Source organism: Oratosquilla oratoria, chromosome 28 (assembly GCF_046742065.1).
Source record: "Oratosquilla oratoria isolate Oo_2021 chromosome 28, ASM4674206v1, whole genome shotgun sequence".
NCBI classification, from domain to species: Eukaryota; Metazoa; Arthropoda; class Malacostraca; order Stomatopoda; family Squillidae; genus Oratosquilla; species Oratosquilla oratoria.
In genome coordinates this window covers 1,863,059-1,890,000 of record NC_134804.1, presented here as the reverse complement: position 1 = coordinate 1,890,000, position 26,942 = coordinate 1,863,059, and the positions used below count along the sequence as shown (strand labels likewise).

At 44.3% G+C, this 26,942-nt stretch overlaps 1 protein-coding gene across 4 annotated transcripts in view; it reads left to right on the top strand.

Moving 5' to 3' along the window:
* Sulf1 (Extracellular sulfatase Sulf1) overlaps positions 1-26,942 on the top strand; it is a 233,720-nt gene that overhangs the window by 103,720 nt on the left and 103,058 nt on the right. For all 4 annotated transcript variants that reach the window (XM_076210898.1, XM_076210900.1, XM_076210899.1 and 1 more), the window contains exon 4: positions 5,743-5,842. In XM_076210898.1, the coding sequence (XP_076067013.1) occupies positions 5,743-5,842 (100 nt within the window). The remainder of the gene's footprint in view (positions 1-5,742; positions 5,843-26,942) is intronic.

The following is a 26,942-nucleotide window of genomic DNA, read 5'->3' as shown; positions in this document are numbered from 1 at the left end:
GACTCGTCATCACTTAGTTCCATTTGTTTTGGAGGGTCAGGTACAGGAAAGTCTTGACTATGAGGTACTGGTCTCATAGCAAATAATAAATTTGGATATTTTATAATATGCTTGGATTTTGATGTTATAGCTTTTATATTTATAATGCAGAAGTAGCAATCTGAAGTATTATCTTATGGTTCTCTCCAAACCATAGGGATGGCAAAAGACATATGGTGTAAACCTTTCGCCCATGCATTGAGAAGTCTGACACTGGTTACACAACACATATGAGGGGCCCAGCTTTTATCCTGGTCCCCTATTTTGCTGCCAAAATAGTGTTCATAATACTTTTTAATCAATGGCGTGAAACACCGTCTTTGAGACTTAAATGTCAATACACCGCATTCAAAACAAAAATTATCTGGGTGGTTTATACAGTTTCTTGCCATACAAATGCGCACTACACAACCTCACACAACACTTCAAACACAGTATTGCCAAACGTATAACAATCTCACGCAGTGTTGCCAAACTCAGTGTTGCCAACCGCTTGATTGAAATTTATCACACGTAACACACGTAACGTAATATACCGTGGAACACAAAAACTGTGGATGGTGGAAAAATGGATATTATTTTTGGATTCTGCATGCAAAAACACATGAGATACAGCTTTTGTTTTCCTTGGGACAAATTCTTTGTTAATCAGTGTTATCAGTGATATTAATAATGGAGTGAAATTTGCTGTAGTGGTGGTATCAGATATCCAGTTGTACAGGGAAAATAGAACAAATACAAAGCTATAGATATCAGAGATCAGATATGGTGGAAGTAGAAGACTGGAAGAACAGATGAATCGTAGGATAAGGGGAAGTTAGGTGGTTTGAACGATATGGAGAAACTAGGGGTGTCATTGGAAGCAGTGAAATGAATGCATGAAACAATAGTCGTGACGATATATGTATGTAAGGGCGGGGTGATGAATAGAAGAAAAATAAGTCGTGTGGAGGCGGTGGAAATAAGATGTTTGAAGACTGGAATTACGAAATATGGCAAGAAACGACGTGAATCTCGAAGGGATTGGGATACAGATATAAGACTGGGAGAAAGAGTAGAACTGATTAACAGATTGTTTAACCATGTTATCTGAATGGAGTAAAATTAGATATCATCGGAGGATGCATGAATCGGTGATGCCTAGAGTGAAAGCAATGGATAGACCAAGGAAAAGGTAGGTGGATGGGGTGAATGAAGTCGTATGAGTTCGCGTTCAGGATGTCGAACAAGCAAAAATGTGCGCTGGTAAAAGAGGTTGAATAGAACTTGACAAAGGTGGCAACTTGTTCTGTGAGATTGGTGTACTGAATATGAACTGGCAGTATTGCTGGAGGAAAAAAGGAGTGAGATTTCTACATAGTTTAAGCAGGAAGGAGTGAAAGGACTGGATGTAATGTCGGTAAGGATTTTCTTCTTCCATATTTAAACCCCTTTTCTAATGGGTTGAAAAAAGAAGTGTTTGTAACATTACGAGAATGTTACTTGTGCTTTGGTGCCGAGGGAGTGAAGGAGAATCGAGTGAGTTTGGAGGCTTTATTCTGGTTAGCGCGAATGTCGATGTAGGCTGGGTTAGGGCAGGCCTCCAAGGCCTGCCCTAACCACCAAAGTGACCGCGGAATGACCTGAGTCGAGCACCGCTTGTGACGAGTACAGAAAAGAACTGGGCTGGACACCAAAATCTGGCATCCTTATATACGCAACCTTCGTACGCTAAAGTAGCAAATGACCCATCCTGGCCGAAACATGGCTCGGCAGGGCCTAGGTTGTGCTTTCATGAGGATACAAATGCCTGTAGTACAGGCGTAATATGGAATTAACCTACACAAATGTAATACAAGGCCGAAGGCCAGCTGTTTCTACAACACATATCCATTCCTTGTCCATCCCATTTCTGCAGCGGTGATACTATAAGCCAAAATATCGCGTAGAAGCACATGTGGGGGACTCTGTTCACCACATGTTCAGTGAATGAAATACACTTCCAGCAAGGCTATAGGAGCTTTGGTTCTTTTCCTTGAGGTAGGATAAAAAAAAGTGGATTTTGTAGGGCCAGGTAGTTGCGCCATGGCTGTTATTTTGGATTTTGTAGGCGTTAATCTGCAATTCTATCCCTGGAGAGAACATAAGAGGTTTATCTCCAGTCTGAAAATACTACGTGACTCATAGTTAACCGCGAGAAGGTAGACGAAGGTTATATGATATCCGTGTGTCTACAAAATATGCATACAAGAGGAAGGTCACGCAGAAAATATGTAGACGGGCTGAGGGCATCGAAAGGAGAAGAAATAACAAATGTCATCTTGTTAAGAAGAGCCACGTGCAGACAAGAATGGAGCTCCAAGGTGGCCAACCTCCAAGTGGATACAGCACCCAGGTGAGGTGAGGTGAGGTGAAGAGGTTTCTCACTATTCTTTTCAGCGATGACTCATTGGCTGATTAGATAATTGAATATCTACGCACACAAAAAAATATATTTATCTTACAGGGTCATCCATGTGTAATACGTCTAAGCTTTATCATATCGATGACACTAAAGCTACTGACATCCTATTATTGAAACATCCTCATACTTCAGTTTCTATCCCCGCTGTATTATAATATGGCTTTCTCCTTCCGGTTTTTCCTCTCCTCGAACCCATGAGAGTGGAAAGGGGTGTAGTCAAAGGTACAAGTATCTAACCTTCATTTCTTGGAGGTTTCTGCCCCATCCCCATCATCCACTCCCTCCTTCTACACCCGCTATCATCAAGTATTCGATCTCCCTTCTCTTATAGATTTGCCTCACTTATTCTCCTCCTAACCCTCACCCTAACCTCTTCCTTCTTGTTTTGCCTTCTTTTGTTCCTCGATCTCTCCACTGCGTTTACATCTTTTCCGCTGATGAATACCTTTGATGGGGATAACTGAAAAAATATATATATACGAAGGACTTTACCGTGCCTAGCCCAGCTGAGTAGTATCTTCTCTTTTTAGTGAGAATAAAGTTTGTAAAGTGTTTCACCATGTCGATGGAACCTTTACATATTTCGTTCGGTTAACGATAGACCATTTTTTTTCCCAATTTGGTAAACATTTGTACATTCGCTAAAACTGACTAAATTAATTGCCTTCAGCCATAGAACATTTATTGTACTCTGCTATTTGTCCATTGTTGTAATATGTGCATTTACGTGTGAATGTTAGGGGGGTGGCCATTTCCAAATTTCCAAAAAGGAGGACACTGCATATCGATGATTATGATGTACAGTAATATATATATATATATATATATATATATATATATATATATATATATATATATATATATATATATATATATATAATAAAAAACTGAAATTGAATAATATTTTTCACTTATAATAAAACCGACATAAAAGAAATACCTGTATTTCTTACCAAGTTACAACACAAACAACACCTAGTTGTATCCTCACATTGATTGCCTGAAGGTTTATTTCTTTTTGTATTTCTGCCCTCTTTCTTTTTGGCATTTTCAGACTCCTTAACCTCATAAATTAATTACCAAACCACACTGCACCGTGGCCACATCAGGACTGCAGCCCAATGTATGAGATGTGAATCATGCAATCACACGTTCACAACATTGGTCTTGTGCAGTTCCTGTCTACTTCGGCTGCCATGCCGAGTTCCGACGTTGACCTTGGCCTGGGTACTCCCACATAATTTAATTGTACGGCATTATTGTATACCTAGGGTTATTTATTTATTTATTTATTTTTGCCACACCCCAAGAAAGGAAGACAAATGCACGTCCGGCGTGAGGTTGCGCTGGACGGAGGACAAGGTGCTCAAAAGGAGAACTGTCTGGCCTAAAGGAGGACATCTGGGCACCCTATTGATTCACACTATCGGTCCGGTCGCGCTCCAGTCTCGCTACGCTCCGGTTCTGAGGTATTCAGGGTTGATTCACACTATCGGTCCGGTCACGCTCCACTCTCGGTTCTGAGGTATTTATCGGTCCGCTCTCGTTCCCGTCATCCCCCCTCCCTCGACACCAGTAGAAGTCTTACCATCAGTTACGAAGGATGTGTGACTGTAGTACAGCGAAGTTAGGTCATAGAGCTCTGGTTTACCTTTGACTAATTCTATTAGCATTTCATCTGAAACCACAAAATTAAAGTAAGTTTTGTAGGTTATATTTTATTCAGTTGGTGCTTATGTATATCCTAGCTGTGCGCATTGCCATTGTATCAGTGACAAATAAAAAGAAAACGTATTTTTATCATTTATCTACCTTTCGCATGATTCCATTGTGGTGTTTTCTTTGGATTATCCATGGTTTGGTAGGACAGAAGGAAACACTATTTGCTTAATTAAACGAAGACTGAATCTCGACTGGAGTGGAACAGTAGGCAGGGCTGCAGCGTTTTCTACACTGCCGTGTAGAATGGGAGTGTTGCCATACCGGGGTATACATTTTTCTCGGGCGTGTGCAGACTTTCATAGCAAGATATACTTGTCAAACTTTGACAAAATGTTGGTTCTAGTTTTTTTATTCTTGAATGTATATAAGGCCCCCATGCCCTAACATATTCAGTAAGATATGAAAATTCTTTTTTATTATTATTATTATCGCTAAAAGAAAGCTGAAACTTTAGCGTATATTTTTTTTTTACTACACCGTGAAAACGTATCTAGGAGGTGCTAAGATGGGAGGGAGGGTGGAGGGGTGTGGAGTGTTTTCGGGGATGGAATGGGTGGGAAGGATTTTATGCCTTGTCCTTTTTTGGCTACCTCCCTGGTAAGGGGGAAAAAAGCCTTGGTATATGTATGTATGTAAAAACGTATCTTTTGGGGTACAATATTTTATAAGTAACACAATTACCAATTAAGTCATATTTTGATGTACCATTTATTATTTGATAACAGTTCTATGATTTTTAAACAAAAGTTTGAGTTTTTAAATGTTATGAACAGCCCGCTGATATGTAGAAAAAATTTCCTCATATCCTTGTGCAGTTGCCACATGCCGCTATTTGGTACAAAATTCTACGAAACGGCAGCCCTGGCAGGTGCAGGACCGTGGCAACTGAGTTCACACTGGCGCTCACGGTTCGGTCACGGTCCAGTCTCGCTCCAGTAAAAATATCTTTTGACGGAACCGTGACCGGAGCGAGACCGGAGCGAGACTGGAGCGAGAGCGCCAGTGTGAATGCTTCCATTGAAATTAATGAGACAATATTGGACTGGACCGAGAGCGTAGCGAGACTGGAGCGCGACCGGACCGATAGTGTGAATCAACCCTAAATGTACGAGTGTGTGCCTATGAAGCCGGGCATGTGTGTTATGCGTTTGTTATCGAGTAAATAGGGAGAAAGCGAGTGAGAATGAAGAAAAGATGAGAAGAAAGGTGTCGAACCCTAGGGAGATATTCTATGAATATTGCTTTGGGGAATGGGATCACAATAAGAATCGTCACCCCAGACTTCGACAGGGTGACAATTCTTCATGTGGACTATCCTAGGGTGACAATTCTTTATGTGGGCCATACTGGCATAACCCTAGCTCAACATAACCTAACCTGACCTAATCTAATATTTATTTCACTGTTGATATTCAGGTGGGATCTCATGGGGTGACGAATCTTTATGTGGGCGTTTTGGGGTGACAATTCTTCATGTGACCCGGAGAATGTATGTATAAATATGTGTTCAGTGACACTTTAATTGATTCTTGCTACAGGTGTACACCAACAACCAGAACTGCTCTTCTGTCCGCTGGCAGCAGACTCATGAACGTCGCACGTTTGCTACTTATTTGAATGATGCCGGCTATCGAACAGGTGAGGATTCCACGATGTTGTAGTAAGGTTCCCCTTTTCCGTCTGCACGACCTCACAAGGAGATATTTATTATGAAGAACAAATTACAGGAAATTTTATTTTTGTAAAAAGTAAGACAAACGAACAAACTAGAAAATAGAAAAAAATATGAAGGAAGTGATCGGAGAAACCGTGTGTAGGCGATGTAAATAAAGTAAAAACAAAAAGAAAACGTAGTGTAGAAATTAGGGAAGTAAATAGGACGTTATAGAGGTGTACCACTACAAAGACAAATACCTCCAACACAACCTGAACATGTTCCTGTTTTTTTTATTGCGGAAACCCACAAATATATCTCTAGTTGCTAATCTAATTTAGGAAGAGTTTTTGGATGTACATGTTATAAGGATGTACATGTTATAAGGATGTAATTTTTTTTGGTGGAATGCAAGTTGAGAGTGGAGGATAGATGGAGAAAGAGGAAAAGGACAGAAGGTAGGGAGGTGCTAAGAGTAAACTACTAAAAGTGGAGGAGGAATGGGGTTGGACCAAGGGGGAGTCACAAGGTGTGCAAAGATAGTGTGTGGAACAAGGAGGATGGGAGGAAATAGAAGGAAGGGTACTGAATGATGGGATGATGAAGCAAAGAAGGTTGTAGAAGCATTCACAAATTGGTTGCAAAATAGGACGAGAGAAGCATATGAGAGGTACAAAGAAAAGAGAAGTAAAGCATAAGATAAAGGAGGGAAAGAGGAGAACAGATGTGAAATGGGATAAGAGTAAGACAAGTTTTAAAAGTAATAATGTCGCGTCCTTAGTGTGAATACCTGTGGTCATGCTGTGTCACGCCCTTGTGTGAATAAAACCTCCTGTTTGTAATTGGCATGCCTTGTGTGAATATAAGTTATAAATTTGTATTGTATTTCATAATATTAATGTGTATTTCTTGAATTGTCAAACATTGCACAATCCTCATCTGTTGCAACGCGCCTCATTACGTGTTGTCAGATGATGCCGAGCTGAGAAACGTAACATAATTTGGCGGGAAAGCTCACAATGCACCATAATCAAAACTTCGTTTCACCCACTTGTTCTTACGTGCTGCATACAAAAGCACACTCATTTACTATACTTGGTAACTGATATAACCATTTATTTCATGTCATATGTATTGATATATTTTTATTATTTTATGCCCATTTATGTTGTATGTGGAATTCTTGTTCGTGTAATATTTAATTTTAACGAAGAGTTTAATTATCCTGCCGGAACACTTGCAATTCGTGCGAACTGCGCACGGCCTTAACTCTTTTTTTTTCGTGTTGTGACTAGCCTGGCCTATGCGGGTTTTGACAAGAAATTTGGCGACCCTTGCCAGTACGAAAAGAAAATTCAGGTAGTGATTGAGCTGCTCGTTGGAATTACATATTTGTGGAAAAATGTCTTTCGAGACACATTTTGTGGAGAATCCAACCATTGATATGTTAGAAGCTACACAAGCTCAATTATGTGCATTTCCACAGAATGCGATCTAGAATTAGATGCTAGGAGAAAAAAAAAGAATTATCTTTTTCAAGAGATAGTTAGATTTTAGTTGAAGGGGAGGTATTAGATACGGATGCCTTGTCATATTCACGTTGTTCAAGAGACAGATCACAGCTCATATTAAAATTAGAGATAGAGGCGGAAACGGAAATATTCAAAATTGAGACACGAATCTAAGTGGAAAGAATTGAGGCTGACTAACTTAAAATTGAGGCTAACAAATTTAAAGTTGAGGATGACAAGGAACTGGAATTAGCGCGTATCCAGGCTGAAATTAAACCCACCATTAAGAGGGAAGTGGAGTTCTTCAAGGTTTCTGAGTACACTAGTCTCCTACCAAAATTTTCAGAAGATGAAGCAGAGGTTTTCTTTGAACCAACAGAAAAGATTCTGGACCAATTAGTGGTAGTTAGAAATTGTTGGAGTTTACCCGTCCAAAGTTCGTAGGTAGGGCTCAAAAAGTGTATGCATCTTTAAACGAATCACACAGTGAATATGATAATGTGAAAGTGCAGGTACTAGCGGTATATGAACTTACTCTGGAGGCTCATAGATTGAAATTTAGAAATTAAAAAAAAAAATCCACAAGATACACAGAATTTAGTTCCCAGACTGCTAGGTATGGAGATAGGTAGTTGAAAGCCATAAACACAGACTCATATTATAAGTTTAGGGAAGTAATGTGTCTAGAACAATTTAAGAAACAACTAGATCAAGATCTTAGGATTTATCTTGAGGAAAGAAATCCTTCTGATCTAGCTAGAGCTGCCAAAATGGCTGATGAATATACTCATTCATCACAAAAAAAATGACCTGAAACAAATAAAATATATCACGCCAATAACAATTCAGAGCCAACACAACACCCCCACTCCTTCTAAAAAAGTAAGGTCAACAAACAATAGAGAATTTAAAGGAGAGTTTTATGATGATAGGTATTATCAAACAACTTATCCCAGATATGGTTCCTGCAGTCCTACTTCGACTTAAGAGTTATTGCCACAAATTTGAACATAGTTTCTCTGAATGTAGGAGAAGGCCCAATGATTAAACTCGGTCTCAACCAGTGCCTGTTTGAAATAATTCCCCTGGTCCAACTAGCTATTGTAGCCCAGTTAGGACCAATTCACAAAGTAAATCGTCCTTTCAAAGTATGTCCAAACCCACTTCTTCATCACAAGTTGACTGAATCTTCAACTCCTGTCCTATCCCACAATTCACCAACTGAACTGAAAACTGTACTAGACCCCGTTTTGCTCCTTTTGTGATAAAAGGAACTATATCTAATTTATGTAATAGTCAAAACCCATCTCCATCATTAGAGATACAGGGGCTATTCAAATTCTTGTGTCGCCTGACACTTTACCAAATCCTTTTGAGTCTTACTTGAATCAGGATGTCATTATAGACACTGTAGCAGGAATTAGGAGACTCCTACTTCACAAAGTTTATTTAAAAACTGACAGCCAAGGAAGATGTAGTTGTAACTGCAGTTGATGAAATACCAATGGTCGACATTCAACTGCTATTGTCAAATGACCTAGGAGGTAGTAAAGTAAATTCCCCTATTGTCACTTATTGATGAGATTTCACCAGAAGATCCATCTATTTGTCCTGTATGTGCTGTAACTAGGTCTCAAATCAGAAAACAAAGTGCTGTACAAAACATTCACACTTCACAAGACAACACAAACACAGATAGTACACATGCTGAGGACATATAATCAGACAAGAAACAATGGTCTCAAACTGTCCGGAAATAGATTCAATTTGGAAGTAGGTAGAAACAACTTTGCCAACCGTGTAGTTAATGAATGGAATAAACTTCCTGCACAGGTAGTGCAATGTAGTTCAGTTCGAAGCTTTAAGAATCATTTAGATAAATACCTAAGTAAGATGCTGTAATGATTATAATTTATCTTATATTATTTGTTTTTGTTTTGTTATAATTTGTCTGTCTGATTTTCATTTATTATTAGTTATATGTCAATTTATAATCATTTACTATGTACCTTTTTGTTTGTTATTCAACTATACCTATGCATTTATTTATGTATTTTATTTGTTATTTTTACATTATCATAGTTTTAATTTATTATTGATATGATTTTTTTTTTTTTTTTCATCCGACCTAGATATGGATCAAAAGGTCTCCTGTCGGCATGCTCCGCCTTTGTAATCCTTTGTAATCCTTTGTACTCCTCCTGGAAGACTGTAATACTGCCTCCACTCCAAATACTTTCCTTTCTACTGCAACTAGGGAATCCTTAATTAAAGGCCAGAAGGAGGATGAAACCATTTCTCCCCTTTAGGATCAATGTATGACCAAAACATAATCTGAGACATTATCTCAATGTTAGTACCTTGAACAAGGTATTTTAATGTGCAAATGATGAGCACCTAATGTTCCTCTGGACCAATTTTGGCAAGCCAAACCAAATTATTATTCCCACATGCATGAAGTCACAACTGCAGTTGGCCCATGACACTCCTTTGGTAAGCCACCAAGGAGTCCAAAAAACATTGGCACACATCACTAGACACTTTCATTGTCCTCATATCAGAAAAGATGTACTGTATCACATTACTGCAAGCAATGTCACATATGTCAAATGGTAGGCAAACCAAATCAACTCGTTCCTAAAGCACCCTAAAACCTATTCTAGTTACGGGAAAACTCTACTCCTAATTTATCATAGATTGTGTAGGACTGTTACCTCCTTCAAAGAAAGGACACAAGTTTTGTTGACAATCCTTTGTCTCAGTACCAGATTCCCAGAAGGAACTACACTGAGGAACATTAGGTTTCAAACTGTTGTGAAGGAATTAATCAAGTATTTTTCTTTGATGGGTTTCCCCAAAGAGGTACAAAGTGACCAAGGCACAAACTTTATGTCAAACCAGTTTGAACAGAGCTTGAAAGGATTAGGAGTGCATCATAATATCTCTACCCCTTACCATCCCCAATCTCAGGGTGCATCAAAGTGATTCCATGGCATGCTAAATTCAATGCTCAGAAAGTATGTTTTAGAAAACAGTTGTGACTGGGAAGAAGGATTACCTTTATTACTAATTGCAGCCAGATCTTCCAAACAAGACAGTACAGGCTATAGTCCAGCTGAACTCATTTTTGGTCATGAAGTCAGAGGACCCCTTAAAGTATTGAAAGATAGTTGGCTTACTCCTGAATCCTCTGTCTCAACCCCTTAGGCTACGATAAACAGTAAGATGGTGTAAGATTAGTTTGGGATTGCCCACAATTATTTTCCAGTGTTCCGAGGGAAAACTTGGATGTAATGCATGACATTGAACAAACCACTAACAGACTTAAGAAAGCCCCTTACAGGTTAATTCTTTTTAATGACCCTGTCCTGGAAAGCCCAGATCCATCCAAAATCTCCGACTTACTCACAGACACAAGTGATGTTGCATTAGGAGCAACGCTAATGCTGGAAATAAATGGAATATTGCATGCTACAGCTTATTTCAGTAAGATTGAACCCCAATCAACTTAACTATGCCACAATCAAAAAAGAAAGGCTGTTGTGACAGCATTACAGCATTTTGAACCATATTTTCATCCATCTTTACCCATTCATTTACATACTGACTGTGGTATAGTGTAGTTGGCATAGGAGACTAGCACAATGTGCAATGGTGTAATGGCGTGCTCTGACCAACAGTGACGCCCCCAGATAAAAGTCCTTTCATACGGCCAACAAAGGCTCCCTTCTTACCTATGTGCTAGGCGCGGCAGCATCTTCGTCCACGCCGTTAGTTACTCTCTAGACTCCTTAGGCATATGACGTGCCTCCCCTCTGTACGCATAACCTACCGATTAATAAACCCACGAACCGTGTAACCTGTTTCACTGCCGCCCCAGCAACATTGCTTACAACCATGGTGCAGTGAGTAGGATGGTTGCAACGGCTTGCAATTTGCAACAGTGAGACACAAGTACGGTTCGTTAATCAGTGGCGTGCGCGCGAACGAGTAACAGTAACGTGACGATACACGATCCGGTGGTGCTTACGTGAACGAGGTGTTGAAGGAATCTTCCAATAGTGCGCACGTTGGACCGTGCAGTGCAATGCAGTTCTACCGTGTGACGCGCTTTTGCGGGCCCATAGAGGAGCGAACAAAGAGGCCTTTCATCCTACCCCCTTGGACACAGTGCCTCTCGGTAGAGCGTACCCGACGCTACAGCAGCCTACATAGGGAGCGACACTGACGTCACACAACACCCCAGCTGATTCACGTAGGCCGCGACCCCCAGCCCGGTCCATGGCACAACGGAGTGATTACCCACCCTGCCCACGCATACACCAAACGTGACGCTTCCATGGGATGGCGGCGGCGACGTCGGGCAACGCCTAGCGGTGATGCAAGACGAACGGAGAGAAGACCGTGCAAAAATAGACGCAATGGCGGAGACCCTGCAACAACTAGCCCTCGTCACCCACACGATGTCCCCTCTATCGAACATTTCGCCGATTCTGTCTGTCCCGGCCCCGCCTGTCATCGGAGTGCCACCCGCAAATCAGCCACCGGACAACCTGACGGTCCTGCGCCCGCCGCCGTTGCAGGCCAACACCCACTTTCAGTCGTTTCTATCGTTTCTATCGTTTCTATCGGCACAGCCGCGGCGGCTGTGCCGACTATGCTGCTGTGACTGGCGTTAATAGGATGCCGCATGACATGCAACTCAGATCGTGTTTGTCTCTCGGCGTACAGGCGATTTTGCGAAACTCATTGGACATCCCCTACGATACCCCGCTCTCGGCCGACGAAGTGCTCGACCGGTTGCAATCCCACCTCCGAGACGCGCGAGTCGAGGCCCTCCGCCGCCATGACCTGTTCCAATGCAGGCAGGGTCAAGGCGAGTCCTTCGACGACCTTTACGGCCGCGCCAAGGACAAGGCCCGGGAGGACCTGTGCGCCGTCGCTTGCGCGGAGGCCCAGATGAAAACGGTCATACTCATGGGCGTCAGGGACGAGGAACTCGTACAGCGCATCAGCTCCCTCCCCGCAATCGCGTCACTGCAGGAAGCAGTGACCAACTGCCGCTCGCACGAGTCAGCGAGGGGGCCAGTTTCGGACCGCCAGGGCGACCCGCATGTGCGCGCCATTTCGGCATATAAAAGTACTCAACACCAGGCGCGCGCACCCCCACCTCAGCCGCCTCCCACGCCCTCCTCGCGACCTGGCGATCCCTGCCCATCCGGCAGCTGCCGGCACGACTCCGGGAAAGGCAGGGCAGCTAACAACACCTGCCACAGCTGCGGGACCAAAGGACACCGCCTTCGCAACCCCCAGTGTCCTGCCAGGAACGCACGATGCTGCGCCTGCAACAAAAAGGTGCACTGGGAGAAGTATTGGAAGTCGACCAGGGATCGGGACGAGAATCGCCACGAGTCGCCAAATCTCGGTGCCCCCACACCTCCCCCGGGAAGGCCGGCGTCTGCCGCCAGGTGTCTGACGGCTCCAATCGCTTCCCGCCACCTGTCAGCATCCGCATCCGCCTCGGGAACGTGTCCTCGAGCTTACATTGCTTGACACAGGCGCGGACATCAAGGTGATAGGCGCCCGGCACCTGGGCACGCTGGAGGTATCTAAGACTAGCTTGCAGCCGCCACTCTCAGCGGCGACATACATGGCCGACGGATCCCAGGTGCCCCCCGCAGTGAGACGCATGCAGGCTACTTTGACGCTCGGCGACAGAAACTGCACCGCGACATACGGATTCACGAGGGGGCCAAACCCCGCTCCTCTCCTTCGGCCACTGTCGGGGGTTGGCCATAATCCCGAAGCCTATCCAGGAGGTGACGGACGCAAACAGGTGCGCCGCGCTAACACTCACCGTTGACAGCTCACCAGCCGCCGCTCGCGACTACTTTCTACGGGAATTCAGTGACGTGCAGGTCTCCAAGGATGACCTCCGCACCGCAACTCCTAGGGAAGATGGTGGGTTCCCCCATGAGAATCCGCCTGAAGGCCGACGTGGTGCCCTTCGCCATCCACATGCCCAGGCCGATGCCGTTCGCATTTCGGGATCAATGGTGCAGCAAGGTATCATCACGCCTGTCGGCGAGGAACCTTCGGAATGGTGCCTCCCGATGGTCCTTGTGGGCAAGGATAAGGGGGTACGTATCACGGTCGACCTGGCTAAACTCAACTCTCAGGTGTCACGTCCCACTCATCCTTCGCCCACACCGTTTGCGGCGGTCCGCAGCGTCACCCCCACCGCGAGGTTCTTCACGACGGCGGACGCCCTTCACGGTTACTGGTAAATAGACCATGCAGAAGAGGACCAGCACCTGACCACGTTCATCACCCCTTACGGCGGTACAAGCACTGCCGGGGACCGATGGGCTTCGCGGTCACCAGCGACGCCTACTGCCTCCGGAGAGACGCGGCTCAGCAAGGCGTGGCCAACTGTGTTACAGTGGCGGATGATATCCTCCTGTTCGACAAAGACCTCCCCTCCCACCTCTGGAGGATTCACCACATGCTTACCAGATGCCGCAGCCACAGCATTACCCTTAACAAGGAGAATTTTGCGGTCGCCGTCCCCAGCGTCAGCTTCTGTGGCTACCGCCTCTCCGCCGACGGCATCTCCGCCGACGAGGACAAGGTCAGGGCCATACGGGACTTCCCCACGCCCGCCAACTTGACCGATCTACGCTCCTTCATGGGTTTGGTGAACCAACTGGCGGACTTCACCCCGGCAATAACGGCGGTGGCCCAACCTCTACGGTCTCTTCTGAATCCCAAGCGCTCATTCACCTGGACTTCGGATCACGACAAGGCTTTCGCCGACGTCAGATGAGCTCTGTCGTCACCACCCGTGCTGGTGCCCTTCGACCCCGCCCTGCCAGTGGTACTGCAGACGGATGCGTCGCGCCTCCACTGCATCGGGTACGCTCTCCTCCAGGACCACGGTCAGGGGCACCTGCGTCTTGTCCAGTGTGGCTCGCGGTTCCTGACGCCGAAACCCGATACGCCACGATTGAACTGGAGATGCTTGCTGCCACGTGGGCCGCGTCCAAATGCAAATGTATCTGTTTGGATTGCCCTATTTCACGTTGCTGACGGACCATCGTCCGCTCATCCCCATCCTCAACTCATACACCCTGGACGCCATCGAGAACCCCCGCCTACAGCGGCTCAAGGATAGGCTCTCGCCCTTCGTCTTCACGGCGAAGTGCGCCGGGAAGCAGCTTTGCATCCCAGACGCCCTCTCACGAGCCCAGGTCTTCCGTCCTACGCCGGCAAACTTATTTTATGGCCTGGCATCGAGTTTGACATCAAGAGCACGGTGGAGGCCTGTGAGCCATGCCAAGTGTTGCGCCCCAGTCAGCAGCAAGAACCCCTCCTGTGCGATGGCCGCCCCACCCGTCCCTTTGAGTCCGTGTTTGCTGACTTCTTTCACGTCACAGGAAAGCCATTCCGCGTTATAGCGGACAGGCTCACAGGTTGGCCCGTCATCACGCCCTGCGGCCAGAACACGACGTCTACCAGAGTCATTCGGAAATTCTGCTGCTACTTCCGGGAGCTCCGCCTTCGCACCGATGGTGGCCCTCCTTTTACCAGCGCTGAGTTCAACCGTTTCACGGAACGCTGGGGCGTCCACCATTTGGTCACCTCCCCGAACTACCCCCAGTCCAATGGGCACGCCGAAGCAGCGGTGAAGGCAGCTAAGCACCTCATCCTTAAGACTGCGCCCACCGGCAACATCGACTGCGAGGAGTTCGACCGCGGTCTCTTTGAATTACGTAACACCCCGTCCCCGGCCGGCCGCTCACCCACCCAGGTCCTGTACGGCCGCTCCCTCCGTATATGCGTCCCTGCTCACCCGGACTCCTTCTCGGCGAAGTGCGATCGCCGCGTTGCAGCTCAGGCCAAAAAGGCGCACCGGCGATACGACGAGCAAACCCGGCTCCTCCCCGAATTGAGCGTCGGCCAACGCGTGCGGATTCATGACCGGACGTCCCTCCATTTGGACAAGGTCGGCGTGGTCATGGGCCGCGGCAGGTCCAGGGACTACGAAATTCGCTTTTCGAGCGGGAGAATCTGGTGACGCAATCGGCAACACCTCCGCCCGGTGGAACCCCCCCCCCCCTCCCACGCCGCCTCCGTCGCGCCACATCCCTCGGTGGTGGACCTGCGGCCCTCATGCGCGGACCCCCCACCCCCGCCGTTCGCCTTGGCTCACGGATACCCAGGCCCCTCGCATTACTTTTGCGAGCGCGGTGGGGGTGGGGGGTGGTGGGGTGGTGGTGGTATAGTGGTATAGTGTAATTGGCATTGGAGACTAGTACAGTATGCAATAGTGTGCAAATGGTGTAATGGCGTGCTCTGACCAACAGGACAGAAACCCTTTCATACGGCTAACAAAGGCCCCCTTCTCATCTGTGTGCTAGGTGTGGCAGCATCTTTGTCCACGCCGTTAGTTACTTTCTAGACCCCTTAGGGACAGGACGTGCCTACTCTCTACGCATAACCTACCAATTAATAAACCCACGAACCGTGCAACCTGTTTCACTGCTCCCCCAGCAACATTGCTTGCAAACACTTACCACAACCCTTGTTTTCTTAAACAAGCTCTCCGTTTCTAAATCTAACCTAAGATTCACCAGATGGAGTCTCCTGTTACAATCCTACAATATCCACATACACCATGTAAAATGATCAGATAACGCCCTTGCTGATTCCCTATTGAGAATTGGCTTAAAAGGGTGAGGGTGTCACGTTTTTAGAGTGAATAGAATCCTGTTGTACTGTGTCACGGCCTTGTAATTTTTACGTACGCCTTGCATGAATATATGTTATAAATTCGTATTGTATTTCATAATATTAATGTGTATTTATTGAAATGTTAAACATTGGTCAATCCCCGTCTGTTGGAGCGCGCCTCATTATGTATTGTCAGATGATGCATAGATGACAAACGTAACATAATTTGGCGGGAAAACTCATTTTGCTTTCCCATTGGCTGAAGATCTTTAAACTACCGCTTTACTTACATTTTGCCATATCGAAAAACGTCGGCTCCTATTCCCGAGATATAAAAGGCTAAGCAGAGAGCGACCCGGGTAGAGACCAGGGAGACACAGATACCAGAGATACACAAAGAAGAAAGACATAGAGAAGAGAAACAGAAAAAGAGATCCAGAATGCAAAAAGAACAAAGAAGACCAGAAAAGAAGCAGACGCCCAGGGCCCATCTAAATCTATGTGGAAATTATTCTACATTCGTCGATGACGATAACTCCGCAAAACAAATCCTTTAAAAACTATTGCCCGTCTGAACGCGAAGTACACAGGCTTCATGTTTTTCCCGAATTGTTTCGGACATCTCCAGACTGCTGGACTACGTGCGACTCGACACTCTTATTTTCTCAATTACAAAACATCAATATCTTACGTGCTCCCAACTACCAGAAGCTTCACCTACCAGAAGAACTACCAGAAGCTTCCCCTGCCAGAAGTTATTATGCATAATCTTCACCCCAAACTACCTATTTGCCTCCCAAGACCGTTGGTGTGACCTCAGCAACCAGAATCAAGACTTGTCTACACCATATTCAAGACTTCGTTTACTCCACCTGTTCTTACGTGCTGCATACAAAAGCACACTCATCCACTATACTTGGTAACTAATATAACAATCTATTTTATGTCATATGTATTGATATTTTTATTCCATATCCATTTATGTTGTATGCATTATTTTTGTTCATGCAATAATATTTAATTTTTAACAAGGAGTTTAATTATCTTGCCTGAACATTCTGTCATTCGTCCGATTCGCGCACGGCCTTAATTTTTTTTTTCTTTTTTTTCGCGACTAGTCTGGCCCATAGGTGGGTCGTGAATACAAAGATGTTTTGGAAGGAAATCAAGAGAGGAAGAGGAGGAAAATCAAGTAGAGAAGAAAAAGTAAAAGGTGCAGATGGAGGGATGATGATTGGAAGAGACGGCACTAACAGGAAGATGGGCAGAGCATTTTAGGGAGTTGCTAAATGTGAATGAAGATGGGGAGGGAAAGGTAGTTGCAGTGGGAAGCGCTAAGAAAATGACAGTGATGAATGAGGGAAATGGAGGAGAAATAAGGAAAGATGTGGTGAAAGCAGTTATTAAAAATGATGAGAGCAGATAAGGCACCTGGGTTAGATGGGTTTCATGTGGAGTGTCTAAAAAAGGGAGATATAGTGATGGTGGACTGGCTGGTGAGGTTTAAAGTTTGTCTAAAAGAGCGTAGGGTGCCGAAGGACTGGAGTATCTGTATAGTTCCACGTTACAAGAAAAACGGGGACAAGTATGAGTGTAGTAGTTTGAGAGGGATCAGTTTGTTGAGTGTAGTTGGGAAAGCTTATGGGAGGGTTTTGATTGAGAGGATTAGGAGAGGAACGGAATAATTGGTGAGGAACAGTGTGGGTTTAGGATAGGGGTTGCATGGGCCAGAGTTTTGTGGTAAGATAGATAGCCTATGTGAGAAAGCTTTAGGAAAAGGTAAGGATTTTTTGGGGGGGGCCTTTATGGATTCGGAAAAAAGCTTATGGCAGGGTAGACAGGAAGGCACTGTGGGAGGTATTTCCGATATATGGGATAGGAGAAAAGCTGTTAAGAGCAGTAAAGAGTTTTTACAAGAGTGGTTAGAGCTTGTTAGAATTAGAAATGGAGAGAGTGAGTGGTTTGAGGTAAAGGTGGAACTTCGGTAGGGGTGCGTTATGTAGCCTTGGTTGTTCAATTTATACATGGATGGGGTGGTGCAAGAGGTAAACACAAGGGTAATGGGCCGGGGATTGGAGATGGTTATAGAACATGGAGAAAAATGGGAGACAGGACAGTTGCTGTTTGCTGACGACACTACACTTGTTGCAGGATCAGAGGAGGGATTTAAGAAGGTAGTGAGAGATTTTTTGAAGGTGTGCGAAAGGAAGTTGAAGATAAATGTGGGTAAAAGCAAGGTGATGAGATGTACAAGGGAAAATGTGGCAGCAAGTTGGAGGTGAGTAGTAAGGGAGAAAGGCTGGATGAAGTGGATAGCTTAAGATACTTGGGTGCAAATGTGAGGGAGGAGTGGAAGTGGAGGTAGAATGTAGATTGAGAGAAGCAAGTAAATGCTATGGGTAAATGGAAGTGGAGCATATGGGGATTGAATGTGTGGGAGTGGATTTTATGCCATTGTTTTTGGCTAACTCCCTTGTAAGGGGGGGGAAGTAGTTGGTGTATGTGTATATATATATATAGTGGATCACGTGCTGTATTCGTGATTGGCAGCTATTTCCCTCCCGGAAGAGAGCTCAGAGCTCGTATGACCGATCAATGGGTAATGCTGCGACCTTGCACACACACACACCCAACTCCCCGCCCACGAGAGTTGGCGTAACGACTCGAAGCGCAGCGATAATGAAATTATTTCAGCTCTGGGCAGGATTGACATAACTTCAATATCGCTGCGCTTCGAGTCGTTACTCCAACTCGTGGGCGGGGAGTTTGTGTGTGTGTGTGTGTGTGTGTGTGTGTGTGTGTGTATTTACCTAGTTGTATTTTACGGGACGAGAGCTATGCTCGTAGTGACCGTTTTCGTATCTTTCCACATCCAGTTTATTCTTAAAATCTCTCTCTCTCAGGCATTAACTGTTTCTCCGTTTAGTTTGTTCCAGACATCAATCACTCTATGTGGGAAGCTTTTTTTCAAGTCTCTTCTGTAACTTTCTCTTTAGTTTTTTTGTGTCCTCTTGTTTCTCTTTTGTCCCACTTTAATAAGTCGTCTCCATCGAGAATTTCCAACCCTTTCATAATTCTGTAAATGGTTAACAAATCACCTCCTTCTCTTCTATGTTCCAGTGTTGACAGATGTAATTTCTCCAATCTTTGTTCGTATGTCAAATTTAACAGTGTAGGTGCCATTTTTGTCGCTGCTCTTTGGATTCTTTCTAATTTTCTTATGTTCTTTGTGCTGGGTGCCCACAATGTTGCAGTGTATTTTAGTTTAGGTCTTATCAGTGAACAACTATTTTTTTTACCATTTCCTCATCTATGTAGTCGAAGGCCGCTTTCATTGATCTTAATAAGTTATAAGTCTCTCCAAATCATTTATTGACATGTTTATCAGGTGTCAAGTAGCTTGAGATGATTACTCCCAGGTACCTTTCTGAATCGATTTTTTTGACTTCTTTGTTTCCAATATTATATTGAGTCGATGCTCTGTTTTTGCTTTTTCCAAATTCCATTATGCTACATTTTTTAATGTTAAAGTTCATCTCACATCTCTGACTCCATTCCCATATTTTGTTTAGGTCTTCTTGCAGCGATCTGCAATCTTCTTCTGTTCTTACTTTCTTTAGTAATTTGTGTGTGTGTGTGTGTGTGTGTGTGGCAATAGTGTAAGAAAGCTGCAGTATATGAAGTTACTTATTCAACAACGGGTAATATACTTGCATATTTCTGCTGTGGATGTGCTGTGTCTTGCGACACTGCTTCTGACCCAGGGCAGTGGACAAGGTGCAGGGATGACCCGTCATCCAGGAGGTGCTAAGATAAGAGGGAGGGTGGAGGGGTGTGGAGTGTATTCAGGGATGGAATGGGTGGGAATGATTTTATGCCTTTTCCTTTTTGGCTACCTCCTTTGTAAAGGGGAAAAAGCCTTGGTATATGTATGTATGTATTTCTGATTCACCATAGGTTAGTTTCAGGTGTCCGCAGTGGTACCCCGGTCGTACATATTTTGTTTCCCCCACCCGCTGCACCATCGAAACTCCCTCAGTCTGCTACGTCCTAACTTTTTCGACCCCGATATTCGTTATGTTTCTTATGTTATTAGGTTACTTGTCACAGAATTTCCACATCCTTCTATACATATACTCGTTCATGGGGTCGCCCATCCCTAGTATCTGTACAGGATCTCATGTTTTTTCCAGGTCCTCTGTCAACTTAGATATGGGGTGTCACAGCTTCCCTTGGCGTATGTATAACCCTTGTGCCTTCTCCATCTTTCTCCCCATTCCTGTTTATATTGTACTTCCTATTTTCTTCTTTTCTTGGCAAATTTAGTTTTTTTCTCTTCCCATCCTTCTAAGCCCAAGCGCCTTCATTACATCGATTTCCTTGTTCGAATACAGCGCATGCGTGACCATAATCACGAACGCACTGCCGCTATCTCGGCCACCCTAGGGGTCTAAAAGTGGACTTGACAACTTGATGGTTGTTCCGAGATTGGTGAGGCCCTGGCTGTATCCCTTCATCCGTTTTGCCACTCGCTTTACCTCGACTCTTGGGGGCAGAGGGACTCGGATCGAAATTTTGCCTTACTACCCACTAGTTATGTATTTTACTGTAGTTTATTCATTTGATACCGTGGCTGTTAAGGCAAGATTACCATTGTAAGGGCAGAGGGTGTCTTCCATGAGAGCACAAATTCAATGTAGGTACCACTAGATTTAGTAGAAAATCTGCAAATTCGTGATCTCTGCCCCAATTGATAAATGAATAAAGTATTTCATAAACAAATAAGCATCTAAACATGAATCTATGCATCAAAGGCTTCTTCCCCCTTATAAAGGAGGTAACCAGCATGCAAATGAATTATTACATAAAAAAAATGGTTATTACCATGTTCCGGCCACTGTAGCAAACACGCAAAGCAAATATATGAAGTTGAGCTCATCCGGGAAGGTAATGGCTGTCAGTCACGAGACCAACACGCGATAATCATGGTGAAACACACAAGTACAAACGCGTGCACGAAGTGCAAAATGAATTAGGTTCTCTAGTCCCTGTTCCCTCTGTAGCTTTGGCCTCGACCCACCACCTCCCACTCTTCTTCCCTCTATGTGTACCTCTGCATCGGTTTCAACATCATTCTCGTCTGACTCGAGGGCTCTCAGTTCGGGAACCCCAGCGAGTCTTGCTTCTCAAGTGGAATTCACTGTGACACAGGTCTTTGCGTTCTTTTATTGTCCCGAGAACACTTCACTTTCGGTTTCTGCACTCACGTATTGTTTTCACTGATTCCTTATTGAAGCTCAACTTTAACAGCTGCATCGGGGAGAGAGCGGTGTGGCTTGAATAGGATTAAAGACCATTGCATTTTTATGGCGAAAGACTTGGAAGGACGCTTAAGATATGATTCTCTCTCTCTCTCTCTCTCTCTCTCTCTCTCTCTCTCTCTCTCTCTCTCTCTCTCTCTCTCTCTCTCTCTCTCTCTCTCTCTCTCTCTCTCTCTCTCTCTCTCATGCGTATTTTACTCTTTGACAAAATAACATTAGACTTGCTATTTGTAACAGTACAATGCTTTTTGACATTAGAATACTCCCAAGGACAGACGTGATAGGTAGAGGGAAAATCGGATTAGTTTTAAGGATCAATGGCAATTTAGGAAGGAAATTAAATTTAAGATAGAAGTGGCCTTGGAGTACAGATGGGCGTGAACCCAGGACAAAAATGGAAGTGGGTGCGGTTGCCGGTTGTATGCCAGAACTGAGGAGGAAGCGACGTTAGAATGAGGGAGACTTAAGATAGGTTGGAACATGGGAACCAGGAGGGGCCGGGTTGAATGGAAGGGATTGGCGGGAAAGAGAAAGCGAGGTGTGTGGAAGAGGGCGAGACTTCCCCGGACAGCTTGAGCAGAGTGGGGGCCGGGTTGGGGGGGTTGGAGGTTGACCGTTGAGGAGGTGCCTTTAGAGACAGTGGCACATGTTGTGGTTGGCTGTGGTTGTGGAGCTGTTGGAAGAGTCAGTTCTGTAGGAGTTTTTTCATGCTACTGTTGCGTAAGAAAAGGTTTCTTAGTAGTGATGATGTGGAAATGTGTCATGTGTAATGGAGAAACGGATTATCGAAAGGATGACTCATGGCATATGTTGAGGCAGGGGTCATTTAGGTTTAGTGTTTTGTTTATTGAATGCCCAGAGTTCGAATAGTAAGCATGAGTGCAAATATATACTTAAATTACTTTGCATAGGGAGTATATTGATTCTGTAAGCGTATGAATCCATGACAGTGAAAAATGGTTTCGGTTAAAATGACTGTTGGAGGAAGGATAGGTGGAATCGGGTGAAATGGCTGTGCGTAGACAGATACTGTCTACCTGTCTTGTGCTGGATAATGGTGGACATTCAGTTACTGATAAATGCCATTTAGTTGGCGGAATGATTTTAGAATCCTTTACGTGTTGAACAGGTGTAATTAACAGTTACTCTCCTACCTTACACTGAGCATGTTTGAATCCCTGCGCCACAAGTGCCTCAGCTGATTTATATCGCTTGGCGGCAGCCAGAAAAGAATATTAAGTACCGCTTACTAAGTGGACTCATACATTGATGCGGTGCAGTCTTTTGGTAGATGCAGAAATCAATATTAAACTTGGTCATCGGAGGCTTCAGATACATTTTCAGTTTTCTTTTTCAAGTTGCGTCGTCAATTTATAAACAGAATCGGGAATTTTATTAGTGTTATAGGCTGCATTTTCTCAAATTTTTCGTTTTCTTTTGATTATAGTTCGTTCCACTGTCTTAAATTTTGAGCTGTGGTAACAAGATGATTATATTACATTACGCACTGTAACCGCGGTGATTTTTTTGTTCAGAAATGCACTTTATTTGTCCAGAATTTTATTAATGAAACATGTTAGTTTGGAAGGTGCTATTGTTAAGTGGGTGTTCAATTGTGTGCAGTTCAGAGGTTCCCATTTTTTATCACTAGTTCATACACAAGGATTGTAGTCATTACAGGATAGAGCAAGACAGTCTAAAGCTCCGATAAAAGGGAAGATGTAAACTGTTACTATGCTTACACCAGAATGATAGATAATGGAACCCGAATTAGAATACACTCAGTCCGTATAATGATACAAAAAGAAATACTATATAACTTAAGATGAACGGAAAAAAAATAATTAACAATAGGAATAGAAATGTTACAAGTGATATTTCAAATTAGCAAAACGGTCGGCGGCCTTAGTTCATGAAAAATTGCAAGTCCTCCATTTATTGATTTGTCTCTGTATTTATTTATTTTCCTTTTCATGGTCTCTGGCAGAACCTTAAATTCCTAGCAAATCCCTTAATGTTGGATGTAGCTTTCTATAGGTCGTAGTAAGTGCTGCAACTTAACGAACTCGGCATCATGTCGCAGAGAACCTCCGGTCAGAATGCGATATACTATTTTCAGTTAAGGAGCGTGTATATGTATATGCGCACACACACACACACACACACACACACACACACACACACACACACACACACACACACACACACACACACACACACACACACACACACACACACACACACACACACACACACACACACACACCTCTCATGGCGCTGTGGTTAGAGCTCTGGCCTGCCACTACGGAGGTCCGGGTTCGATCCTCGCCCGGGGCTGAAATAATATCAGTATCGCAGCGCTGAGGGGTGTTACTCCAACTCTCGTGGGCGGGGAGTTGGGGGTGTGTGTGTGTGTGCAAGGTCATAGCATTACCCATAGATCGGACCTACGAGCTCTGAGCTCTCTTCCAGGAGGGAAATAGCTGTCGATCACGAGTCCAACACGTGATCCAAAGACCAAGTGAATACACACACACACACACACACACACAAACACACACACACACACACACACACACACACACGAGAAAGTGGTGTGTGCAAAAACAATACATGAATTTAAAAATAGTTTAGATAAAATGAGATATAAAGACGGGACACCTCGAGCATAGCTCCCCTTCCCGTAAAATACCACTAGGTAAACACACACACACACACACACACACACACACACACACACACACACACACACACACACACACACACACACACACACACACACACACACACACATATATATATATATATATATATATATATATATATATATATATACATATATATACACACACATATATATGTATATATATATATATTTATTTATATATATGTATATATATATATATACATATACAGTATATACACACACACACATATATATATATATATACATATGTGTGTATGTATATATATATATATATATATATACATATATGTATGTATATATATATACATATATGTATCTATGTATATATATATATATTCAGAACCAATGGTGGATACAGAATGCTGTCGAGCTTCAACAGTATGCCGATAACCGGGACCGTAGGAATTTCTATGTAGGAGCAAAAGAACTTTATGGCCCAGTACGTTCCTCAGTAGACTCCCTGCTTTCTGCAGACTTATCAACCATCTTGACCGATCCGACAGATATCCTAGATCGTTGGAGAGATCACTTCTACCAACTGCTGAATCGGCCATCGACAGCTGCAGATGACTTCCTGAAAAATGTCCTACAAAATCCAGTCCAGCTCTGGATGAATGAATCTCCAACAATTCTGGAATTGGAGAAAGCCATGAACCAAATGAAGGCCCGGAAATCACCAGGCCCAGATAATATCCCTTTCAAGCTCCTGCAGTATGGAGGGATGTCACTAAGATCAGGTTGCACGATCTCATCCTCAAGATATGGACAGTCCAGCAAGTTCCACAAGATCTCAAAGATGCGGTCATCATCACCCTCTTAAAGCTCTGTGGCAATTATCGAGGGATTTCACTGCTCTCCATTGCAGGGAAGATATTTGCAAGGATCCTGCTAAGCCGTCTCCAGGAAATGGCAGAGCAGATTCTCCCAGAATCACAATGCGGCTTTCGTGCATCCCGTGGAACCAATGACATGATCTTTTGCGCAAGACAGCTGCAGAAGAAAAGTCGGGAACAACAAAAAACCCTCTGCATAGTTTTCTGTGACTTGGAGAAAGCCTTTGACAGCGTACCAAGAGCTGCCATTGTGGAGGGTTCTCAAACGTTTCGGTTGTCCGGACAACTACATCTCTCTGGTCCGAGCCCTGCATGAAAACACCTCTGGACGTGTGCTCTATCAAGGAAAGTTGTCCGAAGAATTTGAGATCACGTGTGGGCTGAAACAAGGTTGTGTCCTGGCTCCAACATTCTTTGCCCTCTATCTTGCTGCAATGATGTACGAGATTCCATCTGACAACCCAGGCGTTGACATTAGGTATCGACTTGATAGTGGGCTGTTCAACCTGGCCAAACAACTAACAACCATCAAAACCGTCACGGAACTACAGTTTGCAGATGACATTGGTACCTTCTGTCACTCAGCTGATGATCTACAACAGTCAACAACTTCACTGCAGCTTATCAACGTTTCGGGATGAGCGTGAACATACAGAAGACCAAAGTTCTTGCACAACCGGCTCCAAGAACAGCCCTGCCAGAATTTGACATCACAATTTCTGGTACATCGCTGGAGCAAGTCGACCAATTCTCGTATCTTGGCAGCTTACTTACCTCCAAGTGCAACTCGGAAAAGGACGTAGAACATCGAGTTGCAGCTGCCCATATCGCTTTTGGGAAGCTGTGTCGACGGGTTTTCGACAACAAAGATCTTACCCGAAGAACGAAACTAAGGGTTTATGAAGCCGTCGTTGTCTCTACTCCGCTGTACGGCTGCGAAACATGGACACTTTATCGTAGAGATCTGAAGAAACTTGAATGCTTCCATCAACAGAAGCTCCGATTCATATTGTGCATCAAGTGGAAGGACCACATCACCAACAATGAAGTTCTTTCCCGCGCAAACAGCCAAAGCATGGAGTCTACCATCATGAGGCATCGACTTCGCTGGTCCGGCCACGTCGCTAGGATGCCAGAAACAAGACTGCCCCGGCAAATCCTCTTTAGCGAGTTGGCCACAGGAAGACGCCCCCGTGGCCGTCCCGTCCTAAGGTACAAAGACCAGTTGAAGGCCACCCTGAGGTCTACCACAATTGAGCCAGAGACCTGGGAAGAGGTCTCCAGTGACCGCTCAATCTGGCGCAACACAATTCGGGCTGGAACGGAGAGGTTCTAGAATCTAGACCATGCGAAAGGAGAGAGACGAGGAAAAACGTCAACTTAGAAGTCTTCCCCTCGCCGCCCCTCGTACTCCCCCGTCCATCCAGTGCCCGTCATACCCCAGAAAGATCTACACCAGAATTGGACTACACAGCCATCTCAGATACCATAAATAGGGGGAAGCGTCATGCCCTAGAAAGCTCTACACCGGAACTGGACTACACGGCCATCTCAGACACCATAAATAGGAGGAAGCGTGGTATCATCGGACTACGATGCACCGACGACGACGACGATATATATATATATATATATATATATATATATATATATATATATATATATATATGTGTGTGTGTGTGTGTGTGTGTGTTTACCTAGTTGTATTTTACGGGAAGGGGAGCTATGCTCGTGGTGTCCCGTCTTCATATCTCATTTTATCTAAACTATTTTTAAATTCAGGTATTGTTTTTGCACACACCACTTTCTCATCTAACTTGTTCCAACTGTCTATTACTCTGTGAGGAAAGCTGTTCTTTTTCAGATCTCTTCTGTAGCTGTCTTTCTTGATTTTCTTTCCGTGTCCTCTTGTATTTCTATCATCCCATTTTATCAGATTCTCTCTATCAATAATTTCTATGCCTTTCATGATTCTGTAA